The 27,570-nt window shown below is 46.8% G+C and overlaps 1 protein-coding gene across 1 annotated transcript in view; it reads left to right on the forward strand.

The window, feature by feature from the left end:
* Window positions 1-70: 70 nt before the first annotated feature.
* The window catches only part of endouc (endonuclease, polyU-specific C), a 53,897-nt gene continuing 26,397 nt past the window's right edge, over window positions 71-27,570 (forward strand). Inside the window, exons 1-3 of the mRNA XM_073059793.1 lie at window positions 71-156; window positions 19,769-19,868; window positions 21,916-22,027. Of these exons, the coding sequence (XP_072915894.1) occupies window positions 146-156; window positions 19,769-19,868; window positions 21,916-22,027 (223 nt within the window). The 5' untranslated portion in view covers window positions 71-145. The remainder of the gene's footprint in view (window positions 157-19,768; window positions 19,869-21,915; window positions 22,028-27,570) is intronic.

Below are 27,570 nucleotides of genomic sequence, written 5' to 3' on the forward strand. Positions count from 1 at the left end.
TTATCGTGAGTCCGCTCACCAATCAGAAAGGAACCCGGGACCTCCAGCCAATGGGCGGCCGCATTTGTGCCGTGGCTCCGCCTTCTTTCTGGAGCCATTCGTGGAATCGCGAATTTCGGCGTCGGCGGCGTAGCGGGAACGGAGGATGGCGTCGGGGTGAGTGAGTGAGGGAGGGGACCGGACCGGACTGGTACCGCACCCCACCCGGCCCCACCCCACCCAATGCACTCGCTGCCTTCCGTACCGTTACCTGGCTCGAGCGTCGCGCTGTTATTGCTCCGTTATTCAGGCTCTGCTTTACATCGGGTTTGCACCGTTAACCAAACTCCGGTTTTAAACCGTTAACTACACTCCGGCCTCAACCGGACCTCTGTACATCGTAATCCGTACTCATAGTTGCGCCGTTACGCTGGGTTCCGGACTGTTTCCGCCGTTATTGCACCGTTAGTTGGACATCGGTTTTCCACCAACCAAAAAATGATCCTTTTATTCCCACTCGCTGCCTCCTACCAATCAGCCAATGCTCTAACCATTTTAGTAACTTTCCTGTAAAACCACGGGCTGTTTAACTTAGTAAGCAGCCTCAAGTGTGGCACCTTGTCAAAGGCCGTCTGAAAGTCTAAATGTACAACATCCACTGCATCCCCTTTAACAATCCTACTTGTAATCTCAAAGAATTCCAACAGGTTCATCAGGCAGGATTTTCCCTGATGGAAAAAATACTTTGTACTATCTTGTCCTGGGTCACCAAGTACTCCATCACCTTATCCTTAACAATGGACTCCAACATCTTTGCAACCAGTGAGTTCAGGCTAACTATAGTTTCCTTTCTGCTGCTTCCTCCTTTCTTAAAGAGTGGAGTGACATTTGCAATTTTCCAGTCCTCTGGCACTATGCCAGAGTCCGATGATTGTTGAAAGATCATTTCTAATACCTCCACAATGTCTACCACTACCTCTTTCAGAACCTTAGGGTGCAGTTCATCTTGTTGGGGTGACTTACACCTGGCATACTGCTAGTGTCTGTCACAGCAAAGACTGATATAAAATACTCATTTAGTTCAGCTCCCATCTTTTTAGTCCTAATTTTTATTTCTCCAGCCTCATTTTCAAGTGGTCTTATATCCACTCTTCAAAAAGCTTTTCCTATCCACCTTGATATTGTTTGTCAGCTTGCTTTCATATTTCATCTTTTCCCTCCTAATGATTTTAGTTGCTCTGGTTAGGTTTTTAAAAAGCTTCCTAACCTTTTATCTTCAATTTGTGCTTAATTGTATGTATTCTCTTTTGATTGTACATTTTCTTTGACTTTTCTCATCAGCCATGGTTGTACTATTTTGCCACGAGTATTTCTTTGTTTTTAGAATACATCTATCCTGCACCTTCCTCATTTTTCCCAGAAATGCACACCATCGCTGCTCTGCTGACATCCCTGCCAGCAGCTCCTTCCAATTTACTTTGGCCAACTCCTCTCTCACACCACTAATTTCTTTTACTGCACTGAAATACTGCTTTGTCAAGCTTTACTTTCTGCCTATCAAATTTCAAGTTGAACCGAATTATTCTGTGATCACTGGCTCCTAAGGGTTCCTTTACTTTAATTAGCTCCCTAATCATCTCTGGTTCATTACGTAACACCCAATCCAGTATAGCTGATCCTCTAATAGGCTCAACAACAAACTGCTCTTGAAAAGCCATCTCACAGGCATTCAACAAATTCACTCTTGAGATCCATCACCAACCTGATTTTTCCAATCTACCTCCATGTTAAAATCTCCCATACCTAATGTTGCCCTTCATGCAACTTCATTCAGTTTCATTCACCACAACACTGAATTTTCCCGCAAACGATGGACTCCTGCTCAATATTCATCTCGTGCTCAATATTTATTGCTTAATTGCTATTATTACTTTGTTGGTACTTACCATGAATGCCCACAAGAAAATGAATCTCAGGGTTGCATATGGTGACATGTAATTTGATAAAAATGTAGTTTGAACTTCGTGGTTCCTTTGTTCATGAAAAGTGGTGTCAGCAATGAGATAGTAATTACAGAGACTCAAGATTAGAGTGTATTGTCATATCACAAGTACACGTGTGCACAGGTTATAGAGCATTGGATAAGGAGGGGAAATCTTTTATAGAGGTATTATGTACAAAATTGCAAGGGGTATAGATAGAGTAAATGTATGCAGGCTTCCCCTGGTTAGGTGAGACTGGAACTAGAGGTGATAGGTTTAGAGTGAAATGTGAAATATTTCTGGGGAACTTTTTCACTCAGGGTGGTGTGAGTGTGGGGCGAGCTAGGTACATGGATGGGAGGGGTATGGAGGGCTGTGGTCCAATTGCAGGTTGGTGGGACTAGGCAGGATAACAAGATGGCAAGCACTAGATGGTCCAAAGGGCCTTTTTATGTACCCTGGTAGTCGATGACTCCACGACTGTGACACAGGTGCAGTGAAAACCTTAATTGTAGCAGCATCAACAGGTACACAGTTTGTAAAGAGCATTCATAAAGGAGAAAAAACATGAAGGAAGCAGATTTTGCGCGACTTTCAAGAAAACATAATTAGTACACTCATTATCATTATTATGTGCTCTGTTGTATGACATGGCCGATCATGGTCTTACCCATGACCATAATTGTTGACAAATTTTTCTACCAAAATGGTTTGTCATTGCCACCTTCTGGGCAGTGTCTTTACAGGATGGGTGACCCCAGCCATTATTAATACTCTTTAGAGATTGTCTGCCTGGCGTCAGTGGTCACATAACCAGGGCTTGTGATATACATCAGTTGTTCATACGACCATCCACCACCTGCAGCCATGGCTTGCCGTGACACTGATTGAGGGCTAAGCAAGTGCTGCACTTTGCCCGAGGGTGACATGAAGGCTAGCGGAGGGAAGGAATCCCTGTACCTCCTTTGGTAGCAATGTATCTCTACCCTGCCACCCAATTAGCACACTAGAAGTCTATTTTAGTGCAAATTGGCATGGTGTTGCTAAACTGTAGTAATTAGGGTTGTGCCAGTTGGTTCAAGAATTGAATGGTTGAAGGGAAATATCTGTTCCTGAACTTGGTGGTGTGGGACTTCAGGCTTCTGTACTTCCTGCCCGATGGGAGCTGTGAGAAGATAGCATGGCTGAGATGGTGGGGATCTTTAATAATGAATGCTGCCTCATTGAGGCGTCACCTCCTGTAGATACAACCAGTGGTGAGGAGGGATGTGCACTTGATTACTGAGCAGAGTCCACAGCTCCCTGCAACTTCTTGTGTTCCTATGCATTGAAATTGTTGTACCAGACCATAGACCATGGACAGATAGGGCACTGGAAAGGCTTTCTTCCCATAATGTTGTGCCGGTGCTGATACTAATTTATGCTAAATGTCCTCCTACATATCTCTCCATTTCCTTCATATTCATGTGTCTATCTAAAAGCCTATTAAATTCCACCAAACTGCCTACTGCTGCTACTACTCCTGGTAACCCATTCCACTGTCACTTGTGTGAAAACAAAACTTCCCCCTGTGACCTTCAAAGCACATCCTCTACTTTTTGACATTACTGCCCTGGGGAAATGATTATATTCTGTCTACGGATCTAATAGTTTAAAAAACCTCCATCAGGTCTCCCCTCAGTCCCTGACACTCTAGGAAGAAGAACTCGTGTCTCTCCAACCTCTCCTTATAGCTTATATTCGCTACTCCAGGCCACATACTAGGTGTTAGCATTTCTGGGGATCTTGTGCCCAACATATTGATACAGTTCCAAAGAAGGCACAACAGCAGCTATACTTTATTATGAGTTTGAGGAGATTTGGTATGCCACTAAAGATGCTCGCAAATTTCTACAGATGACCCATGGAGAGTATTCTAACAGGCTGTATCACTGTCTGGTATGGTGCTGGGGGGTCTACACAGGATTGAAATAAGCTGCAGAAAGTTGTAAACTTAAATCAGCTCTATCATGGGCACCTGCCTCCCCAGCATCCAGGACACCTTCAAAAGGTGGCATCCATCATTAAGATTCCCCATCACCCAGGATGTGCCCAGTTCTGATTACCACCATCAAGAGGAAATTACAAGAGCCTGAAGAGAGACATTCAACAATTCAGGAACAGCTTCTTCCCCTCTGCCATCAGTTTTATGAATGGATATTGAACCCATGAACACTACCTCACTACTTTGTTGGCACTACTTTATCGTGCTGCATAACAACAAATTCCATGGTATTTGCTGTGATTCTGAACCTCTCTGTACGCACTCCACAGTCTCCACTTCCCTTCTATAATGAGGTGACCAGAACTGCGCACAGTACTCTAAATGAGAACTGACTGATCTTTTATATAGGTGCAGCATGAGTTCCTTACTCCCCCCGCCCCACCAATGAAGGCAAACATGACATGTGCCTGATGGGTCCAGCCAGGATATTTCCAACAGTGCATCTGTGGAAGCTCGTTTGAGTGTTTGGTGACAAGCAAAATCTGCTTCAGGATTCAAGATGACTGCTTTGTACGGCCTTCCTGTCTGCTGCAGTGCAGTTTCCATACCATGGAGTGATACAGTTTGTTAAGATGCTCTCTGCTGCGGGTCTGTCAAAGTGTAGAGTCCAGCTCTCTTCAGCCTCCTCAGAAAGAGGCATTGGTGAGCTTTCCTAATTGTGTAGAAAATGTTCTGCGACCATGAGAGGTTGTGTGAGGTGTGTACTGCCCGGAGTTTGAAACTGCTCATAGTTTCCACTGCTGTGCCGCCGATGTAAGGAGGGATGAGTGGTGGGAGATCTCCTTTTGTCTTGCTGACATTAAGGAGGTTAACTAGCCCTTCCACAGAGCTGTGGTCCCTCACCCCTGGATTAATTCCTTCTACACTTTCTTCACAGCCTCCATATCTGTCTTTTATAACTTGAAAGCATATTTCCAATGGATATAATGGTGGCCATCATCATCCCGGTGCCCAAGAGGACGACAGTAACCTGCCTCAGTGATTACTGACCTCAACAATAATGAAGAGCTTTTGAGTAGCTGGATATGGATCATGTTATATCCCATCTTCCTGCTACCTTGGACCCTTCCCAGTCCGCTTGTCGCTCAAATTGGTTCACTGATGATACCATAGCCTCTGAACTCCACTCCTGTCCCATCTAGAAAATGATACCTCATGCCAAGATGCTATTTATTGACTCAGCTCAGTGTTTAATATGATCATTGCTCAGAAGCTGGAGGGTATAATGTCTCTCTGCAGCTGGATTCTGCATTTCTTGACACAAAGGCGACGGTCAGTCCGTATTGGCAGAAACATCACTCTGAGCCCCGGTACTCTTCGTGCTGCATGCTCAGCTTGCTGCTGATGCACAACTGCATTGCTAGATCCAGTTGAAGTGGAATAATCAAGTTCACTGATGACTCATCATTGCTTGGCCTCAATGACAACAATGGGGTGGCATTCATAGAGGAGGTAGAGCAGCTGGTAGAATGATGTGAGCACAATAACTTGAGTCTCATTGTGGACAAGATCAAAGAGATGATTGTGGTTTCGACCTGTCCTCACTCCATATATGCAGCTCCTCCGTGGAGAGAGTTAGAAGCACCAAGTTTCTGTGAGTGCACATAACAGTTCACCTGGTCCCTCAAAACTGCCTCTTTGGTCAAGAAAACACAGCAGTGTCTCCACTTCCTTAGGAGATTGAGATGAGTGAGGCCCCCCAACCCTCATTGTAACCAGTTTTTACAGGAGTGTCCTGGCCTGCTGCATCACCGCCCGGTATGGGAATTGCAGGGTATCTGACCACAGGTCCCTACAAAGGTCCTGTAGGGTCTGCATTGTCAATGATCCCTCCCATCGGTCCAACCATCTCTTTAACCCCTACCATCAAGCGGAAGGTACCATAGCATTATGACAAGAACATGAGAAACAACTTCTTCTCCTAGGCCATAAGCCAAAGCTTATTGCTACCACCCTGATCACGTATGAAGTGCCCTGGGGATTTATCCACCGTAATTTCCCTCAAGGCAGCGGACTCCTCCTCTGTAATCTGTATAGGGTCCATGACCTCACTGCTGCATTGTCTCACATTTATAGACTCTGTACCCATTTCCCAAATCAATACAGATCCAAAGAAATCCATTTAAGATCTACATCTCTTTCAGCTCCACCCCTGGATTACCAGTCTGACCTTCCTGAGGGCCAATTTTGTCCCTTGCAATCCTTTTGCTTTTAATGTATCTGTAGAATCATTTGGGATTCTCCTTCACCTTGCGTGCAAGGGAACCTCGTGTCTTCCTTTAGCCCTCTTCATTTCCTTAAAGGTTCTCTTGCACTTCTTGTACTCCTCAAATACCTCATTTGTTCCTATCTGCCTATACCCTGCCCTGCACCTCCTTAATCAGAGCCTCAATATCTCTGGAAAGCCAAGGCTACATAAACCTGTTTATCCTTGCCTTTTATTCTGACAGGAACATTCAAACTCAAAATTTCAGTTCTGAAGGCCTCCGACTTACTAAGTGCATCTTTGTCAGAAAACAGCCTGTCCCAATCCATACTTGTCAGATCCTTTCCGATGCCATCAAAATTGGCCTTTCTCTAATTTAGAATCTTTATCAGACCTATCCTTTTCCATAATTACCTTGAAACTCATGGCATTGTGATCACGAGATGCAAAGTGTTCCCCTACACAAACTTCTGTCACCTGCCCTGTCTCATTCTCTAATGGTAGATCAAGTACCCCACACACACTCTGTCATTAGGACTTCTATATACTGATTAAGGAAATATTCTGTCTCATCTCGTCCTTTTACAGTATACAAGTCCCAGTTAAAATCACCTATTTACACAACCAGAACCATCAAACGTTTCTCGTCTGATATCCCTTTCATTCCTGGAATCATCCTTGTGAACCTCCTCTGGACCCTCTCCAATGCCAGCACGTCTTTTCTAAGATGAGGGGCCCAAAACTGATCACAATACTCAAGGTGAGGCCTCATCAGTGCCTTGTAAAGCCTCAGCATCACATCCCTGCTCTTGTATTCTAGACCTTTTGAAATAAATGCTAACGTGGCATTTGCCTTCCTCACCACCAACTATCTGAATGACCTTTAGGGCATTCTACTACCAAAGTACATGACCATGCATTTTCCAACATTTTATTTCATTTGCCACTTTCTTGCCCATTCTCCTAATCTGTCTAAGTCCTTCTGCAGCCTTCCTGATTCCTTAACACTACCTGCCCCTCCACCAATCTTTGTATCATCTGCAAACTTGGCAACAAAGCCATCTATTCCATCATCTAAATCATTTATATACAGCATAAAAAGAAGTGGTCCCAATACCAAACTCTGCAGAACACCACTAGTCACTGGCAGCCAACCAGAAAAGGATCCTTTTATTCCCACTTGCTGCCTTCTACCAATCAGCCAATGCTCTAACCATGCCAGTAACTTTCCTGTTATACCATGGGCTCTTAACTTGGTAAGCAGCCTCATGCGTGGCACCTTGTCAAAGCCTTCTGAAACTTCAAACATACAACATCCACTTTATCTATCCTACTTGTAATCTCCTCAAAGAATTCCAATAGGTTAATCAGGCAAGATTTTCCTTGAAGGAAACTATGCTGATTTTGCCCTATCTTGTCCTGTGTCACCAAGTATACCATAACCTTATCCTTGGCAATTGACTCCAATATCATCCCAGCCAATGAGGTCAGGCTAACTGGTCTATAATTTCCTTTCTGCTGCCTCCCTGTTTTCTTAAAGAGTGGAGTGACATTTGCAGTTTTCCAGTCCTCTGGAACCATGCTAAAGTCTAATGATTTTTGAAAGATCATTACTAATGCCTCCACAATCTCTACTGCTACCTCTTTCACAACCCTAGGGTGCAGTTCACCTGGTCTGGTGAACTTTAGGTCTTTCAGATTTTTCAGTACCTTCTCCCTTGTAACTGCAGTCACATCTCTTCCCTTCCACCCTTCAACACCATCAAAATTGAAAGGGGTATAGATCAAGTAAACGCACGTAGGGTCCCACCCCCCCCCCGCCCCCCCCCCCCCCCGGCCAGGGAACTAGAGGTGATAGGTTTGGAGAGAAATATGAAATGTTTCTGGGGAACATTTTCACTCAGAAGGTGATGTGAGTTTGGGGCGAGCTAGGTTCATGGATGGGAGGGGTATGGAGGGCTGTGGTCCAATTGCTGGTCTAGGCAGGAAAACTGACTGGCAAGCACTAGATAGTCCAAAGAGCTTGTTTCTGTACTCTGGTAGTCTATGACTCTACGACTATGACACAGGTACAGTGAAGAACATGCTTATAGTAGCATCACAGGTATCTAGTACGAAAAGAGTTCATAAGGGAACAAAGCAAGTAAACAGACATTTTGCATAACTTTTACATTTTCCTGTATTCTTCTGTAATCCCCAGTGGTCAGATGTTGGATCTGGTTAAGTTAGATGAGGTCTTGGTTTAATGTAGAATACTGTTAACACAGTGTGTTAACTTGCTCCTTACAGAATGTAAACCAACAGTACTGCACAGTACATGCCCAATTTTTCATGCAAACCCTTTAACCTACTCTAAGATCAATCTAACCCTTTTTTCATACATCGTCCTCCATTTTTCTATCATCAATTTGCCTATCTAAATGTCCCTTAAATGCCCCTAATGTTTGCTTCTATCAACAGCCTGGCAGCATGTTCCACACACCCACCTCTTTCTGTACACACAAAAAAAATCTACTTCTGACATCCAACAATCACCTTAAAATTGTGCCCTCTCCTACTAACCATTTCCTCCCTGGAAAAAGGAACTGGCAATCCACTCAATCTATGCCTCTTATTGTATCGTACACCTCTATCAAATCACCTCTCATTATCCTTCAATCCAAAGAAAAAAGCCCTAGCTCACTCAGCCTATCCTCGTAAAGACACACTCTCTTATCCAGGCGGGATCCTGTTAAATCTCCACTGCAACCTCTAAAGATTCCACATCTTTTCTATATAGTATTAATGGTAAGACTCTTGGCGATATGGAGGATCAGAGGGATCTTGGGGTCCGAGTCCATAGGACATTCAAAGCTGCGCAGGTTGACTCCTTGGTTAAGAAGGCATACAGTGCATTGGCCTTCATCAATCATGGGATTGAGTTTAAGAACCGAGAGGTAATGTTGCAGCTATATAGGACCCTGGTCAAACCCCACTTGGAGTACTGTGCTCAATTCTGGTCACCTCACTACAGGAAGGATGTGGAAACCATAGAAAAGGTGCAGAGGAGATTTACAAGGATGTTGCCTGGATTGGGGAGCATGCCTTATGAGAATAGGTTGAGTTAACTCGGCCTTTTCCCCTTGGAGCAACGGAGGATGAGAGGTGACCCGACAGAGATGTATTAGATGATGAGAGGCATTGATCGTGTGGATAGTCAGAGGCTTTTTCCCAGGGCTGAAATAGCTAGCACGAGAGGGCACAGTTTTAAGGTGCTTGGAAGCAGGTACAGAGGAGATGTCAAGGGTAAGTTTTTTACGCAGAGAGTGGTGAGTGCTTGGAATGGGCTGCTGGCGGTGGTGAAGGTGGAAATGATAGGGTCTTTTAAGAGACTCCTGGATAGGTACATGGAGCTTACAAAAACAGAGGGCTATGAGTAAGCCTAGGTAGTTCTAAGATAAAGACAGCTTTGTGGGCCGAAGAGCCTGTATTGTGCTGTAGGTTTTGTATGTTTCTATAATGGGGGGCTGGGGTGAACCAGAATTGAACACAGTATTTCAAGTGCGGTTTAACTAGGTTTTTATAGAGCTGCTTTTGAACTCAATCTCCTGGCTAATGAACATACCAGATGCTGCCTTAACAATCCTATCAACTTGTGTGGCATGTGTGAGAAGTAAAGGGAAAAGTGAGGCAATAATATTTTAACAGCAGCCAATGTTTGCAAGAACTGAACATTAACCATTCAATGTTGAGGATTCTTTAAGAACACAAAGGTTCTTTCTAAACAGAATTCACAGTACAGTGTCCCACACAGACTCGCTGTGGATCCTTCACAAGGAATGTGACTTTGAGGTTCACTAGGAACTATTCCACAGCAGGTAAACATCAGCTCCAAGGTTGGGTTGGAGGAATAGAAGCTGTTCTCCTTGGATCTAAGGTTAAGATGACATTTAACTCTGGGCAAGATTTGAGAGAAGGCATGTAAACTAGCTGTTCTTTATAGTAAACACTTCAAAGGCTGGTGATGTCAAGGAGGCCACTCTAGCAATATCAAAGGTTGGAGGGTTTGCATGAGAATTCTGCCCCAACTGGCATTTATAGAGGGGGACAAACAGTTGACATTTTAGGCTGCGACTCCTCATTAGGACCGGAAAGAAAGCCAGAATATGGAATAAGGTGGTGAGGGTGGGGGGTGAGGGAAGGAGTACAAGACCAGGTGATGGAGAGGATTGGTGGAGGAGTTAAAGGGCTAGAAAAGGAGGAATCTAATAGGAGAGAACAGTCGACAAGGATGTTTGGGTCCCTGGATGGTGATGAGGGAGGAGGGGTAGGGATGGGTTTCATCTCCTGCTGTTACAGGGGAAGTGCCTAGGACAGAGGGAGGAGGAGGGAACCAGGGAGTTTGTAAAGAGAGTGATGGAAAAAAGAATGGGTGAGAAGCAGAAGATGCGGCTGGGGATAGGATCATGTCTTTCTGAAGTGTTGAAGAATGATGTGCTGGATGTAGAGGCAGGTGGGGATGATAGGTGAGGACCTGAGAAACTCTGTCCTGGGGGAGGTGCACTAGGAGCAGAGATGTGGGTGAAGGCTCCATCAACAGCAATGAGGGAAACCCACTTTCTGAAACCTTCCATGTCCTGGAGGCCTAATTTGGTTCCATACTCCAGCTTCCTCTCCTTCAGATCCCACCTTCTGCAGCCATCTGTCCCCTCCATCCATCACTTCCCAGTGTCTGTCGGTATTCCCTCTCTCCCCTCCTCTAACTGCCCAACAGCTGCCAGTCTCTGTCACTATTCCCACTCTCTGCCTCCATCTGCCCATCACCCCTCCACACCTGGATCCACCCATCAGCTGCCAGCCTGTCACTATTCCCACTCTCTCTTCCTCAATCTGCCTATTGCCCCTCCATATCTGGATCCACCCTTTACTCCATCTCTTTCAACTGACTATCTGTCTACTCTCTTCAGTCCAGATAAGCGATCTTGACCCCAAATATCTCAATCCCTCCTCAGATGCTATCTGACTCACTGACTTCCCTAGAAGTTTGTGCTTTGCTCCAGATTCCAGTCCCTGCAGTCTCCTGTCCCTGTCGTAACCTGGGCACGATGTGACTTTGGCTGAAGCAGCTGGAGTTATCATGCTGCACCGATGTGTGGAGCACATAGGAAGGTGGTGACACCCAGTGGGTGGCCACCCAGCAGTATGTGAGGAGCGGATGACTGGTCCATCTCACCCTTCCCTTCTACGAGGGGTAGGAGGAGACTGACTCTGGGTATTGGTGTTGGAAGCGACAGGAAGGGTGAGTGAGAGAGAGTGACTATGATGGAGATTGGATAGGTCGAATCAGGTTTATTATCACTGACTTGTATGATGTTTCCTGTTCCTGAAGTCAATAATCAGCTCCTTGGTCTTGCTGACATTGCGTGAGAGGTTGAGGTTGTGGCATCACTCAGCCAGATTTTCAATCTCCTTTCCGTATGCTGATTCATCACCACCTTTGATTTGGCCGACGGCAGTGGTGTTGTCAGCAAACTTAAACATGGCATTGGCCTGTGCTTAGTCTGACAGTCATAAGTGTAAAATGAGTAGAGCAGGGGGTTAAGTTCAAACTTAATTGTCATTCAACCATTCATGAACACCCATGAATACAGTAAAACGAAACAGCGTCCTCTGGGGCCAAGGTGCAAAACGTAGAGCCTACAGTTACGCAGCACGAGACACATATACTGAGAATAGTAGTAAACATAGTCACAAAAAATATTGTAGGCCAAGTCCCTTATTGTCATGTCTTGTAGATTGATGGTGAAAAGGACGTTGTTGGACAGAAGAAGCCCCTAGCATTCTGGCCATGCAGCCGCAGACGAACACAGTACAGCTTTACTGAGTGAACACCGGAGGGCCCCCCCCCCCCCCACTCCATCCTGGATGCTTGCCGCACCACAACACCTCCAGCAACTCCTCCCCAGGCGGCTACAACGGGCGACCCTGCAGAACAAGGGCCTGGTCCGACTGCTTCCCTGAGCCAGCAAACCAAACTGATAACTCAAACCTTCCAGTCATGGTTTACATCCTTGTAAACCTTCTCTGCACTCTTTAGTTCAATGAGTCTTCCTATAGCAGGTGACAAGACCTCAGGCCAGTGGTCCAAGAGTGACCTGTTCCTCTGGTTATGATGAGATAGCAGGCTGGACTGGTACGGGTGGAGTGTGTCAATAATGGTTGCCTTTTAGACTAAGAGCAAATATATTTTTCCATTGGCCTGTGTGCATGTTTTTTTTTTCAAATTCTTTGAGCTGCATCAGTAAACACCACCTGTTCTAGGGCAGGTAATATTGAGAAAGGTTGGAGAACAAACTCTAGAGACCTCTAGAGGTCCTAGAGGAGTGGGCAAAGGCAAATGGAAAATAATCAGATTGTGGGTGTAGTGGCTCATGATGAAGACTGTCAAAGCAGGATCTGGACCAGCTGGAAAATAGGGCTAAAAAAAACACAGTGCTATAAAGTTTAGAGTGAATACAGGGGTGGGGGGAAGGGTGCTGCATAATTTAGAGTGAATATGAGGGGAGCTTTATAGAAGGTATATGGTTATCGAGAGGGGGCATAGTTTAGAGGGAATATAGAGGGGAGGAGGGGCTGAAGGGTTTTGGGGGTCTGTATAGTTCAAGGAGAATATCGGGGGATATCAAGCAATGTATATTTTTGGGGGAGTACAGAGAACAGGGGCCCATGGGTTGAAGGGAATTAAGAGGCTATCGATAAGGGGAACAGTCAGGATCTTTCTCTCAGAGCGTGTATGAGGGTAAGTTGAAAAGAGGAAAGTTTACAAGTTTTAGAACGGGGGAACAGTTGTTTGGAAGACGTAGACATTTAGACAGATGTGAAAAGGGGAGGGTAACAAGCATGCGGGGGCAGATAGGATTGGGATAATTAGGCCCCGTGGTCAGCTCAAACTCAATATACTGGTCTTGTGTAAAGAAATTGGAAAGTAGTTTATATTAAACACAGATCCAATTGGAGAGCCCCTTCAAAGGCTAGCACAAAGGAGGGGCTGATTGACTTCCTTGAGTAACGCTGAAATTCATGGTTGGTGCTGTGGGTTCATCAGCGGAAGAGTCCTCCCCACCATGGAACAGATCAATGAGGAATGCTGTCACAAGAAAGCAGCATTCATCATCAGGGAGCCCCCCCACCACCCAGGCCATGCTCTCTCCTCACTGCTGCCAACAGGAAGAAGGTACAGGGGCCTCAAGACCCACATCACCAGGTTCAGAAACAGTTATTACCCTGCAAACGTCATGCTCTTGAACCAACATGGATAATGCCACTCACCTCAACAATGAACTGATTCCACAACCTATGGACTCAATTTCGAGGACGCTACAGTTCATCCTCTTGGTGCTATTTATAGTTATTAATATTCATTAATATTTGCTTTTTTTGTATTTTTCAAGTTTGGTGTCTTTTGCAAACTGGTTCTTAGTCAGCCCTTGTGTGCAGCTTTGCATTCATTCTGTTGTGTTTCTTTGTTCCGATGTGGGGGAGAAAAGATGGCGCCAGCAGCCAATGTGACTAAAGACACTGTCCTGCAGACAGTTCACCAAACGACTACTTCTCAATACATCAATCAACAACACAGCGCTAAATTGAACTGAACTACCCTGAGCATTGTCGATGACACTGAAGTTTAATAATTAATATTTTGTGTGTTATTTGCTCATTTTTTTGCCGTTTTCATGATTTGTTCATTTTTTTTAACATTGGGTGTTTTGTGGCGACCCACTTCCTAGCACACTCGAACCGGCTCACAATTAGTCAGCGTGCAGGCACAAAGACTAGGTCCGCAACAAAGGGAGAAAAGCCTGCGGGGGTTTGTGAGTATGTGTCCCTTGGAGCATCCGCGCCCGGGGGGGGCGGGATGAGGGAGGCTTTAAAACAAGGCTGTGTAGTTCGAATAAAATTAACTTTGACTGCAGTTTACCGACTCTGTGTCGTTATTTTAGCACTGCGTGTAGCACACCGCTACAATTGGTGACCCCGACGGTCCAAACGATTTTGGTCCGGAGATGACCGACACCGCATCTGTTCATGCAGTTTCGTTAAAACTGCCAAGCTTCTGGACGCTACGACCTCACCTGTGGTTCCAGCAAGCAGAAGCCCAATTCCACGTTCGGCAGGTAACCTCGGAGGACACACGTTACTAATACGTGGTGAGCTCCCTCGACCAGGACACAGCGGCCCAGGTTGAGGAGTTCGTACAGTCTCCCCTGGCGGACGGCAAGTACACAGAATTCAAAGCCCTGCTCCTAAGGACTTTCGGACTCTCACGCCGCGAGCGAACTGCCCGTTTACTGCACCTGGATGGCTTGGGAGGACAGGCCTCCATCAGCTTTAATGAATGAGATGTTCTCTCTGGCCGACGGACACACACCCTGCCTCATGTTTGAGCAGGCATTCCTAGAGCAGCTGCCTGAGGACATACGCCTGCTGCTGTCCGACGCGGATTTCAGCGACCCCCGGAAGGTGGCAGCCCGGGCGGACTTGCTGTGGAACGCCAAGAAGGTGAGTGGGGCGTCCATCGCACTGATCACCCGGCCACGCTCCCAGCAGCAAACCAGTCCAGGCCTGGCCGCAGAGCCCACTAGCCCCAGAGGCAGGGGTGGGGAGCCCAACGAACACTCGTGTTTCTACCACCAGCGGTGGGGCGCAGAAGCCCGCCGTTGCCGCCCGCCCTGCAAGTTCCCGGGAAACGCCAGGGCCAGCCGCTGCTGATGGCTACGGCGGCTGGCCTTCGGGATAGCCTCCTGTATGTGTGGGACAAGCGGTCGGGACGCCGTTTTTTGGTCGACACCGGTGCCGAGATCAGCGTCTTACCTCCGATGAGTTACGACACCCGCAACAGGGCACCAGGTCCCCCCCTGAGGGCCGTGAACAGCAGCACAGTAAGGACCTATGGCACCTGTCAGGTGCAGCTACAGTTCGGCTCCAGCCAGTTCACGTGGACTTCACACTGGCCGCCGTAGGCCAACTGCTTCTGGGTGCGGATTTTTTGCGGTCTCACAGCCTACTGGTCGACCTGCCCAGGAAGAGACTGGTTCACGCCGAGACCTTTCAGACGTTCTCTCTGGGTGCAGCCCAGTTGCCAGCCCCTCACCTTGGCTCCATCACGCTGTCCGACAACGACTTCACCAGGGTCCTGGCGGATTTCCCATCGGTTCTGGCACCGCAGTTCGCAGCAGCCATGCCCCGACACGGCGTACAGCACCACATCCCGACCCAGGGACCACCCCTCCACGCCCGTGCTCGGCAGCTTCCCCCGGACAAGGTCCGACTGGTGAAGGAGGAGTTCAAGAGGATGGAGGAATTGGGGATCATCCGGCGGTCCGACAGCCCATGGGCCTCCCCCCTGCACATGGTGCCCAAAGTGACAGGGGGCTGGAGACCATGCGGCGACTACCGCTGGCTGAACGAGGCTACCACACCGGACCGCTACCCTGTGCCGCACATTCAGGACTTAGCAGCAAACCTGCACGGAGCAAGGATCTTCTCCAAGGTAGACCTCGTCCGAGGGTACCATCAAATCCCGATGCATCCGGACGACGTCCCCAAAACGGCTCTCATCACCCCGTTCAGCCTTTTCGAGTTCCTCCGCATGCCGCTCGGCCTGAAGAATGCCGCACAGATGTTCCAGCGGTTAATGGATGCGGTGGGACGCGACCTGGACTTCGCATTCATCTATTTGGACGACATCCTCATAGCAAGCAGCAGTCGTCAGGAGCATCTGTCCCACCTCCGACAATTCTACGCCCGACTGAGTGAATACGGCCTGACAATCAACCCGGCCAAATGCCAGTTCGGGCTCGACACCATTGACTTCCTGGACCACAGGATTACTGCAGACGGGGCAACCCCTCTGCCCGCTAAGGTAGATGCGGTCCGCCATTTCCCCCAACCCACCACGATCAAAGGCCTTAAGGAATTCGTAGGTATGGTCAATTTCTACCACCGCTTCCTCCCTTCAGCTGCCCGGATCATGCGCCCCCTGTTCGCCCTGCTGTCCGGTCCGGGCAAGGACATTACCTGGGTCGAGGAGTCCGCCGCCGCTTTCATTCAAATGAAGGATGCCTTGGCGAACGCCGCGATGCTAGTGCACCCCAGAATGGACGTCCCTACCGCCCTCACAGTGGACGCATCTAACACGGCAGTCGGTGGGGTACTGGAGCAGCTCATCGCGGGCTGCTGGCAACCCCTGGCGTTTTTCAGCAAACACCTGTGGCCACCCGAGCTCAAATACAGTGCTTTCGACCGGGAACTGTTGGCGCTATACCTGGCAATCCGGCATTTCAGGTACTTCTTAGAAGGTAGGCCCTTCACCGCGTTCACGGACCACAAACCGCTTACCTTTACGTTCACGAAGGTGTCCGATCCCTGGTCGTCCCGCCAGCAGCGCCATCTGTCCTACATCTCTGAATACACGAGATTCCGCAGCAGTTCCACCCCACCCACCAGCGTTCCGACCACATTCATGTGGATATCGTGGGCCCCCTGCCAGTGTCGCGCGGTGCGCGGCACCTCCTGACTATCGTGGACCGGTTCACAAGATGGCCAGAGGTGATCCCGCTCACCGACACCACCTCCAAATCTTGCGCCCGGGCACTGATTGCCACCTGGGTGTCCCGCTTTGGTGTACCGGCCCACATCACCTCCAACAGAGGCGCTCAGTTCACCTCCAGCCTGTGGTCAGCTATGGCCAGCCTTTTGGGGACACAGCTGCACCACACCACTGCCTACCACCCACAGTCGAACGGACTAGTGGAGCGTTTCCACCGTCACCTAAAGTCGGCTCTCATGGCCCGCCTGCGAGGAGCTAACTGGGCGGACGAGCTTCCCTGGGTCCTACTCGGCATCCGCACGGCGCCCAAAGACGATCTGCATGCTTCGTCAGCCAAGTTGGTGTACGGCACACCCCTGGTCGTTCCCGGGGAGTTCATACCAGCCCCAAGGGGGCAAGAGGAAGAACCCGCAGCAGTCCTGGGCAGACTACGCGAGAGGCTCGGTGACCTGACCCCCATACCCACTTCGCAGCATGGGCAGAACCCAACCTGCGTACCCAAAGACTTGCAGAACTGTAAGTTTGTGTTTGTACGAAGGGGCAGACATCGGGCACCGCTACAGCGGCCCTACGAGGGGCCGTTCACAGTGCTCAGAAACGACAGGTCCACGTTCGTGCTGGACGTTGGGGGGAGAGAGGAGGTTTTCACGGTGGACCGACTCAAACCGGCCCATGTGGACTTGGCGCAACCAGTTGAGTTTCCGGCACCCGCGGCGCAGAGGCTGACCTCCCAAACAGGTTCCGGCCCAGACTGTGGACATTGGGGGGTGTATCGCCGGTTCTGGGAGGGGGGTTATGTGGCGACCCACTTCCTAGCACACTCGAACCAGCTCACAATTAGCCAGCGTGCAGGCACAAAGACTAGGTCCGCAACAAAGGGAGAAAAGCCTGCGGGGGTTTGTGAGTACGTGTCCCTTGGAGCATCCACGCCCGGGGGTGGGGGGGGGGGCGGGATGAGGGAGGCTTTAAAGCAAGGCTGTGAAGTTCGAATAAAATTAACTTTGACTGCAGTTTACCGACTTCGTGTCGTTATTTTAGCGCTGCGTGTAGCACACCGCTACAGTTTGATATTTTCTTTGAATGGGTTCCATGATGTTTCTTTGTTTTGTAACTGTGCAGGAAAATGAATCTCAGGATACACACTTTGATAATAAATGTACTGTGTGGGTAAATTCTCAGTGATAATGTGATGTGTATGCCCTTCCTGCCTGTCCCTGTCCTCTCATCTCACTCTGTTTTGTCTCTCATATTCAACGTAGAAATGTGCATTTCTCACTGCTGCCATCAGGAAAGGGGTACAGGAGTCTCAGGACCCATATCACCAGGTTCAGGAACAGTTATTACCCCTCAACCATCAGGAAAGGGAAAGGGGTACAGGGGTCTCAGGACCCATATCACCAGGTTCAGGAACAGTTATTACCCCTCAACCATCAGGAAAGGGGTACAGGGGTCTCAGGACCCATATCACCAGGTTCAGGAACAGTTATTACCCCTCAACCATCAGGAAAGGGAAAAGGGTACAGGGGTCTCAGGACCCATATCACCAGGTTCAGGAACAGTTATTACCCCTCAACCATCAGGAAAGGGAAAGGGGTACAGGGGTCTCAGGACCCATATCACCAGGTTCAGGAACAGTTATTACCCCTCAACCATCAGGAAAGGGGTACAGGGGTCTCAGGACCCACATCACCAGGTTCAGGAACAGTTATTACCCCTCAACCATCAGGAAAGGGGTACAGGGGCTTCAGGACCCACATCACCAGGTTCAGGAATGGTTATTACCCCTCAACCATCAGGAAAGTGGGTACAGGGGCCTCAGGACCCACATCACCAGGTTCAGGAATGGTTATTACCCCAACCAGAGGATTTAACTTCACTGAACTGTTCCCACAATCTACGGGCTCACTTTCAAGGACTCTCATCTCAAGTTCTCAATAATTATTGCTTATTTATTAATAACTATCTGTTTAGTTATTTATCAAGATTCAGCACAGAACAGGCTCCCCAGGCCCTTCGAGCCATATTACTCAACAATACCCCAATTTAACCCGAGCCTAATCACGGGACAATTTACAATGGCTAGTTAACCTACCACCTGGTACATCTTTGGACTGTGGGAGGAAACTGGATCACCCGGAGGAAACCAACACAGTCATGGGGCAAACATACAAACTCCTGTATTTACTGTGATTGCCTGCAAGAAAATGAATCTAAGGATTGTAAATGGTGAAGTATATTTACTTTGATAATAAATTTACTTTGAACTTTGATATCACCTTTCACATCACAAAGGGCTTCAAAGCCAGTAATTACCGTTGTAATGTGGGAAATCCAGCATTCAGTGTCGGCACGGCCACACCCAAAACCAACACTCGAGAGTGACAGACAGTTAGTAATGATTGGCCCTGAGATTCCCCCCCGCTGCTTTTCCAGAGGTGTTGAAGGGTTCTTTAATCCCAGCCAGAGGGGCAGATATTTCTGTTGTTCATCCCACACAAAGATTGTCCTTTAGGTGATGGATGGGTCCTTGAAAGAAATCTCTGGGCTGTGGGGAAGAGATGGGACCAACTGCACCGCCAGGACAGTTGTAAAGAATTGAGTGTCTGTCCAGTGCGCTGTTTCTGTTCAGTGATTCCATAAACACTGAAGGCTTTTTCTGCTGTTTACCAAGAGATAATTATGTTTAGGCCATGAAGTTTATTGGCAGGAAGTGAGGGAAGTGTGTCTATAACCCAGATGTTCTGACTGTTTAAATTTAAATTTTTCTCTGCCACTTATTTCCTGCTGAAACTATATTACCCACAGTCCCGCCCTCTTGTTTCTGCTCTGCTTGCACTTCTCACTGGTCTGGGCTGTCTGTGTATAAACTGTTGCACACCTTCCACACTTGTGTGTGTGTGTACGTGCACTTGAGCAGAGGGAAAGAATCCTTTCACTCACTTCATCGTTTGCTTCTTCCTCCCTTCCAGCTTGGAAATGAATGAAGAGCTTTCTAAGATACTGAACGAGCTTTGGAAAGCTGACGAGAATCGTCTGCTGCCCGAGGTGGACTACCAGATATACGTGCAGGTCGGTGAGTCTGCAGCTGCAGCAGAACATGCATGCTAAAACTGTGGGTGTGCTACTTGATCAGTGAAGGGGCAAACGGGCTTAACAAAGCACACAGTGTCTGGACCACACTCTGTACATCTGCTGTTCCTGTGGAGCATCTGTGTAGGGTGGGGTCAATACTGTGCATGGTGTACAAGAAAGTTGGGGGGGTTTCATTGGGGTTAAAGCGGGTGATTATGCGTAAGGGAAATTCGGGGGTGGATCAAGACTGGTGATTCTGTCTGGAAGGTGAGAGTTATGAGGTGGATGATATGGTCTAAATTTGGCATAGGTGGAGAGAGTTTTGTGTGTCTGTGTGTGCATGTATTTGTGTGTGTGGTGAAGTGTAGGACTGTAGTTTGGGGTATATTTGTGTGTGTGTGTAGTGTTGGACCATGTTGGGGTTATCCAGGGCTATTGTTGGAGAGTAGGACTGTGGTTTGCATAGGCCTGTGTTGGAGGCGGAGTGTGTGAAAAATGTTAGACCTATCCAGGGCTGGGTTGCAGGCAGTGAGATGTGTGTGCGTACTGCATTACCACGTGGCTTGGTATCAGATACCTATGCACAAGATGTCCCTGAGTGATTATAGAGCATTGCACTTCCCATCTGCCTCTGTCGTCGGGTGTAGCTTCAGTAAGCTGATGACACAGTCAGCCACTGATGGTTGAGGATAATCTTGAGGAAGGTCTGAATAGACCCAGGGTTAGATGGATTTGGCAGGGTGCACACACTGGACATCAATCATTGTGCATCCACTCGCTGTTCAGAATGATGTGAAATTTGGTGTTTTATAGCAGCAGCTCAGTGCAAAGAAATAAAGTTAGTATAATCACAAAAATCACTAAATAGTCAAAGAGAAGGAATGATGAGGTAGTGTTCATGGACCATTCAGAAATCTGATGGGAGAGGAGACGAAGCTGTTACCAAATCAGTGAGTGTGGGTCTTCAGGCTCTTGTACTGCCTCCAGTGAGAGAGGGCATGTTTCAGATGGTGAGGGTCCTTAATGATGGTACCACCTTCTTAAGGCACCACCTCTCACTGGCGGCCTCGATGGTGGGGAGGGCTGTGCCCATGGTGGAACTGGCTGAGTCTACAACTGTCAGCAGCCTCTTTCCATCGTGCCCGTTGGAGCCTCCGTAGCAGGTAGTGATGCAACCCGTCAGAATGCTCTCCACGGTGCATCTGTGTAAATTTGCAGGAGTCTTTGGTGACATACCAAATCCCCTCAAACTTCAAAAAGGAATTTTAAACTGCTTCAATGAAGATTCTGTGTTCTCCTGAAGTCAACATTTCCTTGTTTGTAAACTCTTTTAAATGGAGTTGATATGGTCTGACTCTCCACTTCTGCCTGTACTGCTATAAACTTCTCACCTTCAAACATGCATCCAGTTTGCTTAGAAAGTCACAGCTGAGCTTGCTTCAAGGTGTGCATGTATGTACTGACATCTTAGACTGTGCTGGGCTGCACTGGGCTGTGTTTGAGCTGGTAGGTGTGTGTGTGGTGAGTGTTGGACTGTACTGGGTTTGCACAGGGCTGTGTTTGAGCTGGTAGTGGGTGTGTGGTGAGTGTTGGACTGTGCTGTGTTTGAGCTGGTAGTGGGTGTGTGGTGAGTGTTGGACTGTGCTGTGTTTGAGCTGGTAGGTGGGTGTGTGGTGAGTGTTGGACTGTGCTATGTTTGAGCTGGTAGGTGGGTGTGTGGTGAGTGTTGGACTGTGCTGTGTTTGAGCTGGTAGTGGGTGTGTGGTGAGTGTTGGACTGTGCTGTGTTTGAGCTGGTAGGTGGGTGTGTGGTGAGTGTTGGACTGTGCTGTGTTTGAGCTGGTAGTGGGTGTGTGGTGAGTGTTGGACTGTGCTATGTTTGAGCTGGTAGTGGGTGTGTGGTGAGTGTTGGACTGTGCTGTGTTTGAGCTGGTAGGTGGGTGTGTGGTGAGTGTTGGACTGTGCTGGGCTTGCACAGGGCTGTGTTGGGAAGAACTGGTTCACACTAATATTGCTCTGACAGTGAACACAACCTCTCTCCTCAGGGTAAGGCCTTTTATGTCGCTGCTGGCAGCAACAGAGCGAGGGACTGTGCCCGCTATCCCTTGTTCTCCTACGTAAATGAGGAACGTCTGAGGACAATTAAATCCTTCTCAAGTAGGTTTCCAGGATAGCTATATTCTGCTCAACTGTAATCACAGAGTATAGGAACTCACACCAGTCCAGTGGCTATTTGGCAAAATAATTTCAAGATTCAAAATTGTTTAATGGCATTTCCTGTATATAGGAGAACAAAGTAACTGTTACTCTGGATCTGATGCAGCACAAAAAATGCAGTAAGATAAAGAATAATAAGAAAACAGTAAATATAAATACATCACATAGTTTATATACTTGTTTGTATGTCCATAAAGTGATGTTAGGCTGTACATAAGGTGACTGACATGAAATAATAAAATAAAGGAGGTGTTGATCAGGCTGTTTCACTGCCTTCACAACTCCTTCCTTGGTACATTGCAGGTGTCCATTTGGCCCATTGTCTAATGCTAGTGTGAAAAATCTGATCAATTTAGTTATTTCTGTTCAAATAGTTTTAAGAGTTAAAATATTTATTTGATGCTAATATTTCATGTTGAAAGAATGAATATTACTTTAAAAATAAGCAAATATGTTAAGTTGAAAATTCTGAGAATCTGTGCGCAAGGTTTTCTTTTGTAATATTGAGCACTGAATCTGCCATTGACATAGAATCTTGCATTCGATCTTCAGCATGCAATTGATTGCTCACCTGCCAGAATGCCCGGTGAGAGGGAATACACGCTGAATCCCTCATTCACCATAAAGTTACTGAGGAGTAAACAGTACAAAGTCTAAGTTTCATTCGTCATCTCCCTTTTTCAGGGAAACTACAACATTTTGGAGGCACTGATGGGATGGGTGTGGAGGTGGACCATCTCCTTGCCAGACTGAGTACATCCACCCAGCCTTTTCTTAATCGCCTTAAGCAGCAGTACAGTGAGCCAGTTGATTGAGGTGAGGGTGAGGCTGAGGGCTGATGGAGCAGTGCACGCACTTGAGGCACAGTGAATGCTAGAGGCTGCAGAATCTAGTCAGCAGCAGGTAATCTTACAGCCACTACAATAACTTGCACCACTGCCAAGGGGAAAAGAAAATGGATGTACTTAACGAATTTCCCAGAAGAAATTAGTGAGAAAGTGTGTGAATTACCTAAAGACTAGCTGGTAGAAGCTCCCAGGAGAGAACATGGCTACAAAAACACATTTGTCTCTCGTATCCCTTTCCTAACCATCTGGGAAGAGAGGAGCTGAGAAATATAGAGGACAGTAGCATGTCTGAACTTCTTCAGGTTAGAGACAAGTTAAATGAGCTATGGCTGATGAAATGGAGGAGAAAAAACAGGGAAATTACACTAACTTGTAGTTCAATACAAAGGTCAGCTCCTAACGGGATGAACTCTAGTGATCCACAGCGGTTAGTTCAGAGGCAAATAGTCCTACCAGCATGGTGCAAAGACTTTAAAATATCTGGTCAGGTTGGTGAGCCCGGTCAGAGAGACAAGTTGTTGTTTTCTAGCCTTGTTCACCAAATGGAAAGCACCCTAAATAGAGGCTATGCAGAGGAGGAGATAATCGATCCAGTGCCTGGGCTCCAGTTCTGCAATGAGGGCATATCCTTAGACGGATCCTTTGCTCACGTCATCAGGAAAAGGAGGCAGCTGAACTGTATAAACAGCTGACAACAGAAGCTCAACACAGTACAGAGACGCCACAAAGTTTCTGAATACGTGTTCTTGACCTGAAGCAGAAAGTATTGTTTGCCTCAGAGAAAGCAGAGCCTGGTCTGAAATATGATCCAGCCATAGTGCAGGGTATATTTTCACATACTGTACTCACCGGTTTGCAAAGCGATTGTATTCAAAATTACCTGCAGCCGTACCATTTAGATCCCAAAGCCTCAGGTGAGGTACTCTGAGAGAAGTAAACATTGCATGTACGAATGGAGCAGAGAAAAAGAGTAAACAGAAGCCAGCTGGGTCAGTCCACACTGTCACAGTCAGAGGAACATCCTGTGAGTATAAATGTCGGGTGGAAAGGACTGATAGACACCGAGTGTCACAGTTGCAAACACTTAGTGAAGACGTTGCACAGGTAAAGGAGTGACTTCAACAACCCTTACCTGTGCGTCAACAATGCTTTTCGGTTTTAAACAAAAAAAAAGGTGGTAGAAACTCTTCAGCTGCAGGACCTCACACAGAGTTGCCAGCGACCACCTGGGTGGGTACGAAAGGGGCTGAGCTGTCTGTGGGGCAAAGCATTGTTGGGTCTGAACTCCAGACAGGGCCAAATGGTGAACAAAAACGGTGGAAAAAGCAAAACCAGTTAATTGAACCTGTTCTGCTTCAATCACATCCAGCCCCACAATAACTTCCCCCATTTCAACAAAATGGAGCAATATCATATGCATTGCTTTCTGAAGCTGAGCAGCTATGCCAAGTAGCTTCAAAGAATTATTCATTTTTACCACAGCAGCATGGAGTTTCACAACAGTATCCAGCCCCAATATGTCCGTATCCTGGCCTGCCTCAGCAACTTTGTTCAACACAAACAAAGTGTTTCCACTGTCAACAGAGAGGGTGTGAGGAACTTTGCAGCCACTCTTACAGCTGTGGTAGCAGCGGGCTACTTAGCAGGATGTAAAGCACGAGGAATAAGCCAACCCAGAGAGGATCCTTTAACCCAAGATGGGTTTCTTGTGCGGGACAGGAAGTGACCAGTATTACAGATGTGTCCCACCGAGGTGCCAGCTGTGGGTGTAAGTACAAGGTGCCCCAGATGTAAAGCCTTATATTACTGCTCACAGACCCCTGGAATCAGTGTAGGATCAAGACAAATAACAAGGAACAGCCATCCTCCAGTGTTTTAGTTGCTCAGTGCCAAGTCAATCAACATTTGTCTGTATCCTCACTGGTGGGCAGACAATACCTGGTAGAAAGCTGCTTACAGGGACGTCAAAGTGAGGCGATATGGGACACGGGTTCACAGGTGTACATCATTGACGGGCAGTGGAAAACTAGGCACTTACCTGGAGTTAAACTGAGGGATGTTTCAGAAGCAGTAGAGACACCCGAGACATTACAGCTAGTGGCACCCAGTGGTGCAAGCATGGGTTGAGATCACTTTCAGATTGGTTTTGCCCAGTGCAAAAGAATTGATCATGTCAGTTCTGGTTCTGGAAGGTAGACCTCTACCCCATCCCATCAACATAACTGAACAGATTATAAAGGAGGGACAGAATAAGATTTAAAGACCGAGAGGGAGAACCTTTGTATGAACTAGTAAGAGCTGTATTCCCTGGCCTTAAGAGCAGAAAAATCAAGGCATTTATCTATCTGATTGGCATTGAGAATACTTGTGAGCATCGAGTAAAGACAACAAAGGAGAGGGTTAACTTAACAGAACATACAATCATAACACTCCAGAGGGGTGCTCGTCCATACATTGTTATTGATATGCACATCAGAACAGACCATGATATTGTGCTAGCTGAGAAAATCGTGCTCGGGGCATTGCAACAAGTTAGTCCGTGTTCCCTGTCACTGCACAAGAAGGGACTGTATTTGACCCAGCTGACGAGTGGACGAAATGTCAGTATGACATCGTGGGCATCATGGAGTCATGGGTGAAAGGAGGCCACAGATGGGAGCTTAACATCAAAGGATATACTTTCTATTGAAATGACAGGCAGGAAGGCATAGGCGCTGGTGTGGCTCTGTTGGTAAGAGATGGAATTAGATCTTTAGAAAGTGGTGACATAGGGTCAAAGAATATTGAGTCTTTGTGAGTGGAGTTAAGAAATTGCAAGGGTAAAAAAAACCATTATGGGAATTATATATAGGCCTCAAAATAGTAGCCAAGATGTGGGGTTGAGTTTGCGAAAGGAGCTGGAAAAGGCTTGTAATAAGGGTAATGACACAATTGTCATAGGGGACTTCAATATGCAATGGGATTGGGAAAAACAGGTTGGTATCAGATCACAAGAGAGGGAATTTGTTGCTGACAGTAAAGTTCAGCTCTGCAAAAAAGCCAAGGAAAGGGCATATAAGGCAGCAAAAGTGAATGGGAAGTTGGATGATAGGGAAGCTTTTAAAATTCAACAAAAGGCAACTAGAAAAGCTATAAGAAGGGAAAAGATGAAATATGAGGGCAGACTAGCCAATAATATAAAGCAGGATACCAGAAGTATTTTCAGTTATATAAAGAGTAAAAGGGAGGTGAGAGTTGATATTGGACCACTGGAAAATGATGCTGGTGAGGCAGTAATGGGGGACTTAATGGGTACTTTGCACCTTCCTTCACTGTGGAAGACACTAGCAGTGTGTCAGAACTCAGTGAGTGTCAGGAAGCAGGAGTGAGTGCCATTGCTATTACAATGGAAAAAATGCTATGCAAACTCAAACTCAAACTCATACCTGTCTATGTATCTTTATCTGTACCACGTCACCCAAATGACTTTCCGATTGAGAATCATTACCAGTCCCTGTACCTTCATCTTAACCAAGTGGCCAAGTGATTTTTTTTTCTGCCTGTGAACAGATCCCAGTTCCTGTATTTACTCCTGTGAATGATAAGCCAGACAACCAGATGGAGCTCAGAGTTTCCTTGGAGAGAATGACAACCACCAAAACACTTTAGGTTGGGTCCCCCACGTCTCACAACATACAGATTGCAGACCATATCAGTATCAGGCCTTGCCTTATTACTGTAACATCAATGACATCATGGCTACCTGTGCCTCAGTTCTTACATTAACTACCATGTGCCTACTAGAAACAAAAGGGATGCTTGGTAGAAGGAAAGTAGTATAGGGACTGTTGATTGAAGGGGCTGTTTATGCCCTAAACAAGTAAGTGAATGTCTCACCATAAAGCGACTAACATGTTGGCAAAATGACGTGCTCACGGACTTGGTGAGACAATGAGACAGTGAGACTGTCTAATTAATACCCCATGCTAATTAACAGGTGTGCTCCTGGTGCTCAAAGACTATTGCTATCATAAAGCACTTTAGAGAGAAAATCATATAAACCTTTCCTTATTTGAGCCCAGAAATGCCCTGGTAACTACAAACTCTTGTTAGAAACCAGGAGTAGCAGCCATGATCTACTTAAGTGCATGTGTGATTGTGATCTGCTCTCATTGTCAACTAACTTCTAGCATTGAATGACTGTGATTCACAGCTAAGTATATGGAAAGATTTGTCTAATCAACTTCTCTGTCCAAACTACTACAGTGTGACAGCCTTAAGATTGAAATAAGAAAAGTAATGATTGCAAGTCTAACACTGGGAGGAGATGTTGGGGACATCTGCTTTTGAGGGGGTGTATGTTGACAAAGTTGAAGTCTGTTCAATTTAGTTATTGAAATTTTTTAAAAAGGTAATTTAAAAAAATTTGAATATCATTTCATGTTAAGGGAAAAAGATATTACATTTTAAAACATGCAAATTTGTTTAGTTGAAGATTCTGAGAATCGGTGTGCAAGGTGTTCTTTTATAGTATTGAGCACTGAATCTACTATTGATTTGTAAAGTTTTGCATTCAATCTTCAACACACAATTTTAAAGATTGCATGGATCAGGGGTGTCAAACTCATTTTAGGTCACGGGCCGGATTGAGCAAAA

The sequence above is a fragment of the Hemitrygon akajei genome, chromosome 10 (genome assembly GCF_048418815.1).
Source record: "Hemitrygon akajei chromosome 10, sHemAka1.3, whole genome shotgun sequence".
NCBI lineage: Eukaryota > Metazoa > Chordata > Chondrichthyes > Myliobatiformes > Dasyatidae > Hemitrygon > Hemitrygon akajei.